At 36.9% G+C, this 17,494-nt stretch overlaps 1 protein-coding gene across 1 annotated transcript; it reads left to right on the forward strand.

The window, feature by feature from the left end:
* The first annotated feature begins 1,383 nt into the window (after nucleotides 1–1,383).
* Nucleotides 1,384–12,732, forward strand: LOC122302605 (ATP-dependent RNA helicase-like protein DB10). The gene is given in 10 exon segments (XM_043113935.1): nucleotides 1,384–1,560; nucleotides 5,858–6,060; nucleotides 6,063–6,196; nucleotides 7,689–7,844; nucleotides 8,745–8,813; nucleotides 9,373–9,642; nucleotides 9,828–10,178; nucleotides 10,353–10,630; nucleotides 11,175–11,513; nucleotides 11,881–12,732. Coding segments are annotated over 9 exon segments (2,139 nt in total). The 5' UTR covers nucleotides 1,384–1,560; nucleotides 5,858–5,891; the 3' UTR covers nucleotides 12,254–12,732.
* Nucleotides 12,733–17,494: the final 4,762 nt, after the last annotated feature.

Here is a 17,494-nt window from a genome sequence, read left to right on the forward strand (position 1 = left end):
AAAAGGCCATCCTTAAGTTCGGAGCGCAATGGGATCCACATCCGGATTATAAAAAACGTGTGGTTATTAGTTCGAATTAATCTGGATTTCAATCTGGGAGAATAAACAGATTCAATCCAGATATTTAATTTTTTGCAAATTTTGACTTAAAACTTGGATATCTGGGTTATAATCGGATTTAATTTGATTTTTTTTTAAAGATTTTAAGGTTAGGTTTGGATAGTAAGATTAAATGAGATGAACTGAGATGAAAGTTGAAAATTGAATAAAATATTATTAGAATATTATTTTTTAATATTATTATTATTTTAAAATTTAAAAATTTTAAATTATTTATTATATTTTATATAGAAATTTTAAATTTTTAGTATAATTGAATGAGATTATATGAAATAAATTGAGATGAACTTTGAATTCAAACGGGACCTAAAACTTTATAAAAACTTATAGCTTTGTTTTAAAAAAAAAAAATTGATATCATGTTTAAATTGTCCAGACTTAAAAAAAAAAAAAATTGAAACACTTTTTAAAAAACAAATAAAAATACAAAATAGATAATATTGTTGTTTACATCATAGTGCAAAATATAAATTTATAAAAAATAAAACAAAATAATAATATATCACAACTAATTAAACTAATAATATTATTAAATTCAACACACTAGTTGTGAAAACATTCTGCCAAGCATATGTTTTGAAAGGAAAAATATAGTTACAAGGACAATAATATACTAATCTGTACAACAATGTGATGTGATTGGTTAAAAAGTAAATTTTATTAAAAATAATATTAATTTAAATTTTAAGTATGAATGAATCAGTATTAATACACAGATTAGTACGCGACTGTGTTTGTATATAGCAAAACTCATTTTAAAATCCCGCTTTGATACGTTAGTCTCAATTCTCTAGAGAGAAAAACTCACTCTTAAAAAATTTAATTGTAAGTGATTTTACGCACTAATATATATACTCATCCAATATAATTAGTTAAAAAGTAAATTTTATGAAAAATAATATTAATTTAAATTTTAAATATAAAGATATCAATATTAATATATAAATTTACTTATACGTAATAAAATTTCTTAAAAAGCACGTATGCTAGAAGTGTTATTTTTATTTTTGAAAATGGAAGTGACAACGTATAACTGGGATTAAAAAAATAAAAAAATTCCGCTACGAAGAACAGTGTCTCGAAACTGGATCCTTAATCAGATCCAGATTTATCTTACATGTCCGGATGCATCCGGATTCCGGGTTTCAAACCGGATCCAAAAAAACACCCCAAGTTCTTAACCATGGTCAGAAACTAACCCAACCCAATACAACGCCTGAACGCCATGCTCACTTTCCTTCCAATACCTGAGAGAATACTATAAATACACATGCTTGGTTCTCTAGTTTGCTTCCTACTTCCTGTACGCGCTCATCGCCCTTCGGAAGCGTGCTTCTCTCTCTGAGCGATATACAGCCAAACACATTGAGAGAGATAAGGAAGGGCCCCTCAGATACTCCCTCCATTTCTCGCTGTGTAAATCACATCAGACGTCGTCAGGTACAAGTCATATTTCTTTTTTCTTTCAGAAATTGTCAGATCTGAGTGCCAATTTTGTTTTATGTATGAGTCATCAGCGTGATACATGGGAATTAAATCTAGGGTTTTAGTGGGTGCGATTTGGTGCTTTCTCAAAGCTCTGCCTGGTTACTCGGACACTAAGAATTTGTAAATTTTTGTTTAGGGATCACCTTATTTTTTAAAGTAATGCAGTTGGGTAATATTATTTTGATGGTAAATCGGAGCTTGTTTTGGCTTCTGTTCTCGTGTTCATTTCGTTGGTTTTCTCGGGAGTCAAACGAAGTTTTGGAGCTCGATTACTGTTTCGTTGCGAGGATATGAACATGTCCGTAAGTTGGAATTTTACACAACATATTTTTTCAACCTGAATGAACTGAGGGCTTGTTTGGACACTTAGCTCCGTTTGAATGCTAATAGTATCAGATCATCTATGAATAGCACTGAAATTATTTGTGAATAGTGGTGAGTAGTTTGTGAATGGTAGTGAAGTAGCACAAGAATATCTAAGAACAATTGTGTTCCCAAACAGGCTTTGGCCTTTAGAATATCTCAGAATAGTAGTAAAATAGTTTGTAAATAAAAGTGAAATGTTTTGAATTAAAATGTTTTATTGAGTTTTGTAAATGGAGAGAAAAAAAGTTGAATAAAATATTATAGAGTTAAAAAATTGTTTAAATATAATTTTTGCTTTGAAATTTGAAACAAGTTTTTGTGTTTTGTTTGGAAATTTGAGAAAGTTGTATTAGGTTTTTTATTTGGATAATGATTAGATAAAAAACTGAATATTTGAAATTGAAAAATGTTGTGTTTGAGTGATGTTTGGAAAGAAAATATTTGAGAATATCTTGTTACACAAACAAGGCCTGAGTGTAGGGAAAATTCTTGGGTTTGGGTGTTCTGTGATTTTTTTGTTCGTTGTGAGCTAGGATTCCTTGAGATTGATTTTATTTTTGTTAATCATGTGTTGTATTTTTCCTTGGAAAGCGGATGAGAGGGTATTTGATTTATTGGGATCATATGTTATTAATCACAGCAAACTACTTGACTCAGGATTTAGGTATAGTAGACATGCGTTCTCTCTATATTGCATGATTAGTAATTTTTTGGTCTATTTATCCCATCTCTCAATTATATTTTTTTCTTATTACCATTCTTGAGGTTACAACAGTTGTTGTGTAGTTGGTATATACCAACTGTGAGTTTTACGTTTGGGCAAAGACTTTTAGGTGAGTTAGGAGATGTTTGGAAATATATCTCATCCCATCCCATCCCATCCCATCTCTTCTAATCCCATCTCATCTTCTTCCTAAATATCATTTAAATACAAATACTTTCAAACTAATTATTACAACTTTTTCAAACTAATTATTACAACTTTCACAAACTTTCAAATAAAAAAAAAACAATTCAACATTTTTAAATCCTAAAACAAAAATTATATTCTAACAATATTTTAACTTTATAATATTTTTTATTCAATTTTTTATTTCTCATTTCTTAAAACCTAATAAATACTTAACTTAAACTATCTTACTATTCACAAACCATTTTATTACTATTCACAAAATTCTCATCTCATCTCATTTTCCAAGCATCCCATTAGAGTGATCATGGGATTCCTTAAAAAAATAATTATAGAATTGAAAGTTTTTATGTTGATGAAGGATTGGAGGCTTCTTACTCATAACAGAGAGGAGTTGGAAGGTACTGAAGGAGATGAGACTTGGGATGGTATCGGTGCATTGGTTTATCAGAACATTGGAGGATTTTCGGAGGAGTGGGATGAAGGACTTCTACACTATGACAAGGGAGGGAGCTAGAAGTTTTGTAGTGCAGAGGTGCTCAAATGCCTGTGGTCGATTTATGACACTAGTTGAATATGGTGGGTGAAATAAGAAACTTCATCTTCATAACAGAAGAAATGGAAGGGAAGGGATGGAGGAGGATGGCAGTTGCGTTGAGGGAGGCCTTACTGGAGAAGGAAGTTGTGAACTGCAATAGGGTGGGGTATTGCAGAGGCTGGTTGTGGTGGGGATTTGAATGCAAAATCGTTCTTACAAGGAGGCACAGCTGCAGGCGATGTTGTCGGTGTAGTCCAGAGAGTAGTTTAGGGGTGGAGCCATCGACGATGGGACAACTCAGCGTAAAGCCACCGTGAGACATAATAACGGTCAAGAGACCGAATAGGCTCCTTAAACTACTAGTACATTCCGTGCATGGTGGAAGAGTGGTGATGGCAGGTCCTTTGTTGGTCTGGCAGAAGGTGTGAGGTTGGGCCTTCCAGCCATGGGAGATAACCAATCTTGCCGGAAAAGATCTTGGTAGCCTTGCTCTAGGTTGAGAAACCTTCAACAGTTGCCCAGGTTGTGGAGACGATGCTGGTAGTGTCAACGCCGGTAGAACTAAAAACGTTTCCCATCGATGTAGCAATGCTAAGTGTTGGATCTCTGGCCCAACAAGGGCAGACAAGGCCCATGGTTAGTGGGGGAGAGCCCTCTCTTGAGCTATAGATGGCATCTTCTTCGGCAAAAGCCTCTGCATGTATCCCATGTGTTATTTTCAGAGGCCGAGAATGACAAGGGAAAGGATCTGGTGCTATCACAGATATGGCAATATGGAGATCCTATGCAAGTTGGATATAGAGAAGGCCTATGATCATGTCAATTGGGAGCGTTCTTACTTTACTTGCTTGGGAGGTGCATTTCCATGGGGAAATTTTCAGCTTGGTGAATGACAGTCAAATTGGTTTTTTTAACAGCTCTCGAGGTCTAAGACAAGGAGATCCTTTGTCTCCATTCCTTTTTGTCATTGTTATGGAGGCGTTAAGTAGAATGATCTTAGCCTTGGTTAATAGTGGCTTTATGGCTGAATTCTCGATTGGTGACCCCAATAGGGGCTCTAACATTTCTCACTTGCTGTTTGTAGATGATACGTTGATGTTTTGTGAGGCAGAAAAAAACTAGATTCAGTCATTGAGGGCATTTCTACTCTGTTTTGAAGCGGTGTCAAGTTTGAAAGTGAATTTCGACAAATCAAAATTGGTGCCAGTGGGTAATGTTCGCAACATCCGGCAGTTGGCTAATACTCTTGGATGTAAGGTCTCCTCTCTTCCCATGAATTACCTTGGTCTTCTTTTGGGGGTAGCCTCAAGGGTTGAATCGATTTGGGATATATAGTGATTGAGAAGATTGACTGCAGATTGACAGGTTGGAAGAGATTGTACTTGTCGAAAGGTGGAAATCCATATCGAGAAACTTCATTGTGATTTCCTTTGGAGTGGTTGAGGGGATGTCTTCAAATTTCATATGGTCAAATGGGATAGGAGCGACATGTGGTGTGGAGATAATGCCCTTAAGGATTCTTTCCCTTCAGTTTTCAAGATTCCAAATGAGAAAGAAGCTTCAGTGGTTGATTGTGTGGAGATATCTGGTGGCCTAGTCCAGTGGAACGTGAATTTCACTAGGGCTGCACAAGATTGGGAAGTTGGCAGTTTTGAGGATTTCTTTAGTCTTCTATGCTCCATGAAACTGAGAACTCAAGGAGCTAACATGTTGTGGTGGGTACTCAGTTACATACTCAGTTCATTCTTTCTATAACTCTCTTACACAACCATAGAACAATCAATTTCCATGGATAAGGATTTGAAGGAATAAGGTGCTTCCCAAAGCGGCATTTTTTGCTTGGACAACATCACTAGATAAGATTTTGACAATGGATAACTAATGGAAATGTAGGGTGATCATAGGGGATTGGTGAGGTGCAAGAGACTATGGATCATCTTCTATTGCACTGTGAGGTTGCTAGAGCGTAATGAGATGAAGTGTTCAGCAGATTAAAGCTAGCTTGGTTGAGCTTTTGGCCAGCTGGACAAATATAGGAGGTATTCCACAAATCGCAGCCATGTGGAAAATGGTTCCCTATCTGTATCCTGTGGTGCCTATGGAAGGAGCAAAATGACCATACGTTCGAGGACAAGGAGCGCTTATTAGAAGAACTTAGATTACTTTTATCAGGACTCTATTTATAAGGTCCACAACTGTAGATTTTAGTGGCCTTGATTTTCATGAATTTCTTGTTTCCATTTCTTCTTTCTAAATAGGTGTTACCTCTTGTATACCATCTTGTGTACTTGGGCTATGTCTATTCTTATTAATACAATTGTTTATTTATCAAAAAAAAAAAAAAAATTATCTGTCATAGGGATTTAGGACTTGTCTGTTGGAGTATTTTGTTGGCTTTACTCTGTTTATAACTTAAAACATACTCTTTGCTGTAGATTTGTGTCGGATTGTTTTGGCGATTCACTTGCAATGGCTGCAGCTATGACTGTCTCTTCCACAGGTCCGCGATATGCACCCGAGGACCCCACGCTTCCCAAACCATGGAGAGGCCTTGTTGATGGTAAAACTGGGTACCTTTACTTTTGGAATCCTGAGACGAATGTCACTCAATATGAGAGGCCTACAGGGTCAGTTCCTCCTCTATTAGTTCTTCTGTATTAGTTCAACAATCTTCTCAAGGACAGCTTTGTGGCTACAGTCCTGATGACAATGGTAGTTATGGCAGGGGCAGCAATGGTGGGTCAAAGCTCGAGGTTGAGTCAAGGATGCAGCAGGTTTGGACTTCACTTGTGATATTTATTCTTGTTTCATCTGTACTTACATGGCTTGGCAGGTGTTACTTGATTTTGTTTGGGTTATAATCATGCTATGCTCATTTTAGAGGCTGTAGAGTCTGAAATACCCATAGACTGTTGCAAGAAACATGTCCTCTTGCGTGTTCTTTGAGGTTGGAGTGAGCACAGGGCTCTACATACATGACGAGTTTTTGAGTTATGATTAAAGCAAAAAATGAACTTCCTGTTCACATTTTATGAAAAAATTCCAATAAAGCTTTTTTGGGTTATGATGAAAGCAAAAAATACCTTTATGTTCAATTTTCTGAAAAGATTCCAATTAGATTTTTTTTTTTTTTTAAAAAAAAAAAAAATCTGGAAACAAAATTTTATTCATAACAATAGACAGAAGCAAAGTTTTGAATACTGTTTCAGTGACCATTTCGGTTAAGGCACTGGAATGAAATATTTCGGTACCGGTATGTTTCGGTGTACCGTTTTGGGATTAATTATATATTATATATAAATATTTATATGTATATATAAACTAACAACTGATAAAATAAATACATATATATGCAAGTGTGTATCATGTATATGTATATATATATAGAAGAATTGAATATTTATAAAATGAATATATGTTGAAAAAAATCACAAACTTGAGTTAAGACACAAAAATGAAGAAAAATAAAAAATAAAAGAACAGATAAATTGTTAAAAATAATAATATTTAAAAAAAAGAGAATGAGGGGACATATTTAAAATTATAAAAAAATTTAAACTATATAAATATATTTATATTTTAGAATTAATTAAATACCATTTGCATTTAAAATTTACAAAAGTGCCATCTAAGTATAAGAAAATTACAAAAATAGCCCGAGAAACGGAATGGGGACCGAATCGCTCAATTCCGGCCGAAATGGCTAGAATTTGACCGGAATGGCTGAAACGGGACTGGAATGATCGGAATTTGAAGCGAAACGGAACGGGGTAGTAGAGTGTATCGGACACTACACCGGAAAGGCAAATTCAGGCCATTCCGGAACGGAATACAAAACTTTGGACAGCAGTCCAAGTACATTGGACATATACAAGAGTATCACCTATACATGATAATCTAATGATACAAGAAATTCATGAAAGTTCATGCCATTACAATTAATTACAAAATGTGTTAGTTTATAACCAATTAGTTTATAAAAGTGTCAGTAAAATTATTCATAGAATGTGAAAATGAAACATGGAAAACACGGAACCAAGTCTCCTAATCAGATGCAGTGAAAGATATAACCTTGAATAGAATAACATCTTGAAACCTAAAAAGTGGACAAATCAAATTCAAAAGGACCAGCAACGCTAGTTATGGAAAGTAGGAATGTGGGGATCAACTGACCCACTCCCCTCGTTTTAAAATATTACAAGTGTAGATGAAGTTTGATTTATCTTTGCTGTTGGGACTAATGCCATGTTCTTAACTTTGCATTAGAATACAAGAGGTGAAACTGTCCATTCCAGTAATATTGCAAATGGGACACTTGGTGCTGGACCTGGTGGATCTTCTACACGAGTACATGGAGCTTCAGATATAGGAGTTGGTTTTTCTGCAGAGTCTTATCGTCGCCGGCATGAAATAACTGTTTCTGTAAGTATTTAAAGCTTCATACACTGGATTTACCTTAGTGATGTTCAAATCTCAGTGAGCTTGACATAACGACTGGATGAATTAGAATTTGTCCCTCTCCCCCAATTTGGATGGTTGGTGGATGGCTATTTACATGATATCTTTTAGCTTGATTATCTATGAGGCATGAAAGGTGTAGTTCGGACTTTCTACCATTGGGTGTTGAAGATAAGGCAGAAGCAAATATCAGGATTAATAAGTCACAAGATCTGTGGTTTGCTTAAAGACCCGATTCATTTGCTATCATATATATGTTTGGCTTAGTATGGTAATTAGTAATATCCTCAGTTGACACTTTGATTAAAGAGATGATTCATTTGCTGTCAGAGTTCAGTAGAATTAGTTCATTGTTTATGCGATTTACTTTTTTTTGTTCTTGTTTCATTGTCCCAAAATATTGTTTTGGTGGGCCTGAATATGGTTTTGATTTATGTCGTTGATAATATGTAAATTAAATTGAAGTTACGGTACCCTCTTTTTCTATGACTAACAAAGTCCGAGTATCTGATGCATCTTAACTGATTTTGTCCTAAACTGAAGTTATTCCATTAAATGCTAAGCTGTCTTATATATATATGTACATATATTATATGTAAGTAAAGTGATGAAGAAACTTCATTAATCAACGCAAAAGGCCTACTCTTTGTTAGCAGCTGTACGGTGAAAGTGGGTTCTTTTGAACATGCAATTTACAAGGGACTTGCTATTGCATATAGAATGAGTAGTAGGTCATAAATCTTTATACTTACCAGTCATGAAATATTTGGGTGCTGATATTTGCATTTTTATTTACTTTTTTTATTTTTTATTTTATGATCTTTTATGGAAACATAAGTTTTTCCCTCAATTTTTTCCCCTTAGGGTGATAATGTGCCTCCACCTTTTATGTCATTTGAAGCTACTGGCTTTCCATCTGAGATTCTTAGAGAGGTATGAACTTCTAGTTCTCTTTTGTTCCTCTTTTTTGGGGGTCTTTATGGGTTACGGGGTCCAAGATTTCATGTAAGTCTGCTAAACTATGTATCCTGAGTGTTTCTTGTGCAAAGTCCTGTCATTGCTGGAGGTCCAATGCTGAGTTTCAGGCTCATGTTAATCTTCTTTTGCCATCTGTACTTTTTGTCTTAGGTGCGATATTTGCTCCTGCGAGGAGCTAATGTCGTACGCTGTGTGCCCTCTTTGTTGGGGGTTTGCATTTAAATTGGAGCGCCCTTATCGGTGGACCAATTTTTGGGAAGGGCTTTCCGAATCATCCAAGTTCGTGGTCAGGACTGCTGTTGTTGATGATTCAGTCTGCCACTCAGTCTGAATGGAAGAAGAGGCCTCCTCCTGCTCTAGCTTGCATCAGCAAGCATTGACCGCCTGCAAATGGGGGATGGTGCTTCTTCTGCCAATGGCCAGTCCTCTATAAGTTCAAAAAGAAAAAATCAACCAGAAATACTGGAGCCAGTACCTCTCTCACAGGGGTTGCTGGATTTTTTGCTTGTTCCAGGTACACAATGCTGGGTTCTCTGCCCCAACTCCGATTCAGGCACAATCATGGCCGATTGCTCTTCAAAGTAGTGACATAGTGGCCATTGCTAAAACCGGTTCAGGGAAAACCTTGGGTTACTTGATTCCAGGATTTATTCATCTCAAGCGCTGCCGTAACAACCCTCAATTGGGTCCAACTGTGTTGGTTTTGTCGCCAACTAGGGAGTTGGCAACACAGATACAAGATGAAGCTGTGAAGTTTGGAAAGTCATCAAGAATTTTGTGCACGGTATATTACTCTAGATCCAATTACTCATGTTATGTATATCTTACATGTTTTCTGATTTATGTAGTTTGTGTACAAGTACAAGTACTTCTGCTAAAATTACAAATATTAAGTTTTTTCCAACATGTTTGCTGAGGCTTATGCATGACATATGGTACGTTCCTGATGCTTTTATGTTTTGTTGTCAGTGTTTATATGGAGGAGCTCCAAAGGGACCCCAGTTGAGAGATATAGAAAGAGGATCAGATATAGTGGTTGCTACCCCTGGTCGCTTGAATGATATTCTGGAGATGAAGAGAATTAGCCTTCATCAAGTTTCTTACCTCGTGCTTGATGAGGCTGATCGCATGCTCGACATGGGTTTTGAACCTCAGATAAGGCAGATTGTAAAGGAGGTGCCTCATCGCCGCCAAACCCTCATGTATACAGCAACATGGCCAAAGGAGGTTCGGAAAATTGCAGCAGATCTGCTCGTCAATCCTGTTCAGGTTAACATCGGCAATGTGGATGAGCTTGTCGCGAACAAGTCCATCACACAGGTGTGCATTTCGTTGTAGGATTACTGCTTGTCATGATTCAGCCCAAAGCATTGCAGACATATATCTTTATTTCTCTTACTTTTTTAATGTCTCATTGTGTATGTGTTCTATATATGCTTCGTAAAGTTTATGGCTGTTAAGTTTGCTTATTCAGTGCTTGTTGGCAAATTGCAGCATGTTGAAGTATTGGCACCCATGGAGAAACACAGGCGATTGGAGCAGATACTGCGATCTCAAGAACCAGGATCAAAGATAATCATCTTTTGTTCAACCAAGAAGATGTGTGACCAACTTGCCCGCAATCTTACCCGCCAGTTTGGCGCTGCTGCCATTCATGGAGACAAATCTCAGGGTGAGAGGGATCATGTGTTGAGTCAGTTTCGAAATGGTAGGTCTCCAATTCTTGTAGCCACCGATGTTGCTGCTCGAGGACTGGACGTCAAGGACATCAGGTTGGTCACTTTTTCTAGGTTTTAGAACTGATGTTCTGTTTGGGTTTGGGGCCCGCATTTTTGGCATGCAAGACTTTTAGACATACTACATGGTTGAAGTCATTTATGAATGTACCCACCAAGGGTAAAGCGATCTCATAGCTTGCATTCTACCCGATAGGTTGTATATGGCATCTAAGTTCTCAATTATGGGAATTGAATTGATAGCAACATTTTGCATGATAGTTATTACTTTGAGGGTTGGAGAATTAAATGCGTTCTTGTTAGGTTTGTTTTGGGGGCTGACACAGTACCAATGGGAGTAACTAGTTGAAGTGTTGATTTAGACTTCTTGAATAACCCCACCTACAGTTTGTCTGCCAGCGTCTGTTGTACAATGCAGCCTCGGTAATTAACAATTTCTGCCTCTTGAATAGTCTTCTGATGCTTTTGATCAAGTTGACTTGAAACAATACAGAAAATAAACTCTAGTGTCCATTCCCGTGTCATTGTTTTCTGACTTGAAAATTCAAAGCAACAACTTCATTCATAATTTCTGTTGCAGGGCGGTTATCAACTATGATTTCCCTACAGGAGTAGAGGATTATGTTCATAGGATTGGGAGGACGGGGAGGGCAGGTGCCACAGGTCTGGCTTTTACATTCTTTGGTGACCAGGATGCCAAATATGCTTCAGATCTCATCAAAGTTTTGGAAGGGGCGAATCAGCGAGTCCCCCCAGAAATTCGTGAGCTGGCATCCCGTGGTGGTGGGATAGGTAGGTCAAGACGTTGGGGTTCTGGTTCTGGGTTCGGTGGTCGTGATGGGGGCCGTGGTGGACGTAATGATTCAGGTCATATTGGAAGAAGTGGAGGCCGTGGATATGAGCATGAGTCACATGAGAGGTATTAGGGCTTTTTTTTCTTCTCAAGTTTTTTGTCATCTTTGACCTTTTGCTGATTCATATGAACTTGTATGTTTGGTTTGGTGCCAATTCAAAATGAACTCGTTCCATTCTAATGTGGTACCACTGCCTACCAATGCTGTTCATGATTTATATTTTTTATTTTTAATCGGTTCAGCATATACATAAATCAGACTTGCCAACATCTTACTTCTAATGTTGTTTTTTCTTTCTGCATTTTGATTTCATATTACTTGGTGGAAGTTCCTTTTTTTTTTCCCCAATTTGGCAGTTTTAGAAATTTCTCTCTGCGAGCCATAATATTGTGCATCTGAGTAAATGGTTAGACATACCTTTTTGTATGACAGGTATGATCGTGGTTACAGCTATGGACAAGATAGAGGTCGCAGTCGCAGCCCCAGCCCTAACAAGGGTTCTGCCTGGGGTGAACGCAGTAAAGGTTGGAACCGTGATCGTAGCCGTAGTCGTGACCGCTCCCCAGTGCGCAGTTTTCACCAGGCAATGATGGAACGAGGGAGGTCATCCCCACCACATCAACAGCAGCGTGTGCCACCTTACAACAGTGGGAATGCAAGGGAACCCAAGGGTTCACCACAGGGGTGGGGCAGATCCTCGGGTGGTGGGCAGGATGATGGAAGATTTGCCAATGGACCTCACTCTTCTTATTTTGGAGAAGAAGAGGAGGAAGGCTTGATACCTCAGGATGAGGTTGACAAGTAGAAGGTGCTCATCGTTTCTCTTGAGCAATACTTATAGTTGGGGTTAAAACGGGTTGAGCATGCCTTCTGCGCATTTTAACTTTTTGTTTGTGTTGTAAGTGGAAAGTAGTATGTGCTATAAGTATAACAAGGCCGAAAAGGGTGTGAAGTTGAATTTTGTTGGGTTGTCTTCAGAATAGTTCGAGGGGGTGCTAAAAGACCTAACCGGATCCCTTTTTAACTTGGACAACGTAATTAGCATTAGTTTTTAGTATTCTGTACGCAAGAAAGGGCAAGGAAAAGCACCACACAACGAATGTTTTGAGGTAAACATGGTGACCTCAATACTCAATGGTATAGTTATTTGTTATTGCCTTATTTAATGGTCTGGTGTAGTCAGTGTGAGAATTTGAAACCCAGGAACCTATGAATGTTATATCACTCGCTGTTTCTAGTGTAAAAAAGGATTCACGTTTGGGGGCGACTGTGCCATCTTTTATATATTCTTAGCATGGTAGTGTGAGGTGGTGCTCTTAGAAAAAAAGGGTATGTTGCCGATGCTATTCTTCCGGCCACAAGTGAGTTTATTAAGATATTTGGGGAATACAAAGAAAAGAAAAGAAGAGTACGCTGCCATTCATGCTTTGAAAAGAGTTACGTACTTTCCTACTTGATGTACGAGAAAGTCGAGACTGGACTTGAGAACATATTTATATCGAAATGATCTACTACGCTCGGACTGTGAGCTCTGGAGAGAGGGCTACAACCTACACATCAACCAAGTGGACTCACTAATCCACTTCTCTCTTTGCTTATGGTGTAGAGATTGCATGTGATTAGGAGAGCTTTTGATGGCATTCTATTCAAGAAAAAGCTATGCCTTTCGCAATCTATGGAGACTCCAAATCAGCTTTCCTAATCCATGATGGCTAGAATGATCATCTGTTTTGCCTTCACTGCATCAATTGTCATTCAGTCAGTCAGTCATGAACACCATACATCTTGCTGGATAATCATGACATTTAAGCATCTTTATCCTTTCTTTTCAATGCGTACGTCTTTGTTTCCCTACTTTAAATCTTAAAGATCTACTTGCTGTTTCTAGTTTCTACGTTCCAGCAACGTCGGCGTCTGTCTACTTTTTATGAGTACCAACTGGTAGGAAACATTGTACCGTTCTCTTTCTTTTATTCTTGGGCCTCTCAAAATTGATGTCGTATGTAATCGCTGTCATTTTTTATTGCAGTATATATAACGGTAAGTCGTTAACAGCTACCGATCTAATAAAAACCCGCAACGTCTACCGTTTAGAGCCAACGAGCTAGATTCTCTCCTCGGGCAATTAAGCAGAAACACGTTATTGCTCCATGTTATTTTTTTATTTATTTTTATATAATTTAGATGTTTGAAATTCCAGGTATTAATTTCCAGGCCCTTTTAGTCAATGCAGCTCTAACCAGTGCAATCGAAATGGCCAGGACAAAGCTACAATGTATATATATATAAATTACCTAGTAACGTGCGATGACATCCTTCTGTTCTGGCTTATTTGCAGCTTCTTTGTCTAATTTTCTTTCAGTTTGTACGTACACATGTATTCCATGCACTACATTTCGCCACATGACCAGGATGGATAATATTCCTGCTAGCTAGCTCATGAGTGCTCTCTCTCTCTCTCTCTCTCTCTGACATTAATTCTCAACCCGTGATTTATCCTTCTCAAGTTTCATCTGAAATTATCCTGAAGTAATAATACTTTTATCCGCTTCCGGGAGTTGAGTTGTGACTAGCAAGTTGATCTAGTGCTAAATTGAGTTACTTGTCACAAAAAATAGATATAGCTTCTTTGGTTATTAGACTCAACTGAACTCAGTTCAATTTAGTCTAATTTTAAGTTGAGTCTAATATCTAAACACCAAATTTTCAAATTACTAAACTTATCTTAATTCAAAACCTACTTACAGATAAGACCCACAATCTTTTTAAACTTAACACCTCTTTATAAGCAGGGTCCACAACCTCAACTTCTCATAAATAGTACTAAACTCATCTTAATATCCAAACACATCTAACTCATTTTAGATGGGCTCCACATAACTCACTCTACTAACTCAACTCACTACTATTCATAAAGAATTTAACTTATCCCAACTCAGCTCAACATCCAAATGCAGTCTTATAATTACAAGCTGGAATTATATACATACATATATATATATTGAAATTTCCAACGTACCCCTGTAAAACTACGAAATTGTCTACCAATTTCCTTGAACAAATAGGTTAGATCTTAATTATCAAGATTATGAAACGAATCAAGTAATTTAAAATAAATAATCAAACTTGCAAGACACAACGATTGGTTACGAAGGGAAACCCTTTAAAGAACTCTTTAAAGGTAAAACCCTACGGGGCAGCCAAACCCAGGAAAGTCAATCTTATTATTTGAAGAACAATTACAAGCAATAATCAATTACAAAACCTTTGCAATTCGACTCTCTTACTTGCCTAGATAAACGACCCGTTTGTCTTCTACCGCAGTAGCAGCCAGAACCTCTGGCGATTTTCAAATGTTGACCTCCCTTCTGGAACTCCAAAGGCTGAAACACAATCGATGTTGCTTCGCACTCAAAGCACGATCACACTCAAGAAGATATGAAAAATCCCATGAAAATTCTCAAGTGAATTTTCTCTCATAAACACTCAGGATCTCCTCTGTAAAATTCGTGGCTTGAAGTCCTTGAAAAGATGCAAAACCGAATCCCCTTTAAATAGAAGATCTGAAAAGAGTTCTAGTTGCAGTAGGACTCTGCTGACGGTTAGCAACAGACGCGAAAACGCGTCCCGACGGACTGCTAACATTTCGAGATAACTTCTTCTGATATAGACTGAATTCTGTTCCGATTTCTTCTGGATAAGTGTACTGCTAACAGAACTCGATTTTGACTTCAGGAACTTATCTAAACAACACCTAAGACTTCTAGATAGACTCAATATTGTTTAGATATAAATCAATACTTATTTTACATTCATCCAAATTTAATCAAATAATAATAAGATAAACCTTATCATTCATTCAAATTTAATCAAATAATGATAAGATAAATCTTATTATTTAGTCATCTAATCCTAGCCAATTTTTGCCTTTACAATCTCCCCCTTTGGCGGATTGGTGACAAAACCAATTTGATGAATGTCTTGGATATACAATCTTCCCTTTGGCGGATCGGTCACAAAATCAACTTGATGAATGTAGTGTGTACCTAAGATAAAAACAACCAGCAGACCAAGATCTCGTGAAAAATATCTTAATACAGTAATGATAAGAAATGACATAGAACATTCCTTGAAACTAGTCCCAATAATAATCAAAGGTTAGATGCAATGTAAACCTACAAAAAGAAAGTGTTCTAGTCATCATCAATAACCATGTTCAATACTTAATTCTCCCCCTCAATATTCTGCTGCTCCCCTTTTTTATTTTCAGCAAATTCATCATCAATAACCATGTTCAATACTTAGTTCTCCCCCTTAATATTCTGCTGCTCCCCTTTTTATTTTCAGCAAATTCATTAAACACCCACTTACTCAAACTCCCCCTAAATTTCACAATATCAAGATATTCCAATTTATTTATCTCCCCCTTTTTGTCACTAATCTGACAAGACACAAAATAGAATAAATATCTTATGTGAGTCAATATGAAGATACTAAGAAAGACATGGTGAACAACTCACATGTGTCTCAATTTTTCATGGATTAAATGCACTTGATGTATGAGCATGAATGCATGTTTAAACAATGAGCAAATGATTGAGACAACTTAGTTGAGAAAAAAAAACAAACACTTGGTGGGCATTCCATGAAAACCGAATGACAAAGGCTAAGGACCCACTCAAAAACCGTCCTCAATACATGCAAACAAAATGCTCAACTGAGCAACCATAGTGATTTCAACGCAACCCAATCACATATAATGAATAGCCTCATAAATCGGCTGAAAAACATATCAACCCTAGAAATTTCAGAAGACCGAAAAACATATAAGCCTTACCTTGATTAGGATGCAAAGATGAGTAGAACTGGATGATCTTCAGAATTTCAAAAGTCTAACTAGTGATATGAGTGAATGAAGGATTCGGTTGGGTCTCAAAAGAGGAAGAAATGTGTGAGAGAGCTGGGCGCCGTGCAAAATAAGAGAGAAAGGGGGTGGGAGATCGGCGCATGTATGAGACACAAGAAGGAAAAACATAAGGCACATAAGTGTCGTGTGCCTAGGCACGTGCCCGAGGAAAAAGAGTCCCACTGGGACTACTGCAACACTAGCATAAGTGACCAAAAAAAACACAGATTTAGGCTCATATCTCAAACAAACAAAAAAAAACTTCATATTTTTATTTCTGTATTTATTTTATAGAAACCAGAAAAAATAGAGATTAGTAAAAATAAAAACAACAAAAAAATTTTATTTTTAATTTTTTATTTTATATAAAGCAATAGGGCAAGTAACATGCCTAAATGCATCTTAGTTCAAACATAGTGTAACTCACAAAACAAATTCAATAAAGTACACCCTTTTATTTGCAACAATCACTATGGATATTCACTCCTCATAAGATCATCAATGTCAAAGTTCATGTGAGTGTGTGAGTGAGTATACTTATAACAAAGCATTTTTATGAACTCCTTTCTTCAATATCTTTTTTTTTTTCTTTTGATACCTTTATTCATGAAAGATTGCTTCTTATAGATGCTCACAAGAGTTTGTTGCTTCACCTTAAAAGTCAAACTTTATGCTAGGGCCTAGATACATGAGCATCTCCTCCAAACACTAGTTTGCACAATCCCCTTTTTTAAGTCCATTTTTGTTGCTCATCTTTTTCCACAATGATTAGAGCAACGATGCTTTCTATAAGGACTTAAGGAGATAGATCCGTGTAGGGTGTTTGTCTTTTTCCACAATGAATTAACACCGACTTTTTCTATATGGATCACTCTTTGTGTTTGGCAAGAAGAGAGCTCTTTATTGATGTACTAGGTTCAACTAGTATTAGTCAATTCAAGGTAGGAACTCTCTCTTTGATGAGCATCTCATTAAATGATGTGAACTTTAATTATAAAAAACATACATATAAGTTTCTCACTGTGCATTGAAAATGAACTTTGCTAAGATAATCCATAGGGTTAGTATACACAAAGTGAATTGCACAAAGTAGAGAGATGCATAGGTTCAGGAATTTATTAAGTAAGAACACAAATGCTC

The sequence above is a fragment of the Carya illinoinensis genome, chromosome 3, assembly GCF_018687715.1.
Source record: "Carya illinoinensis cultivar Pawnee chromosome 3, C.illinoinensisPawnee_v1, whole genome shotgun sequence".
Lineage (NCBI taxonomy): Eukaryota > Viridiplantae > Streptophyta > Magnoliopsida > Fagales > Juglandaceae > Carya > Carya illinoinensis.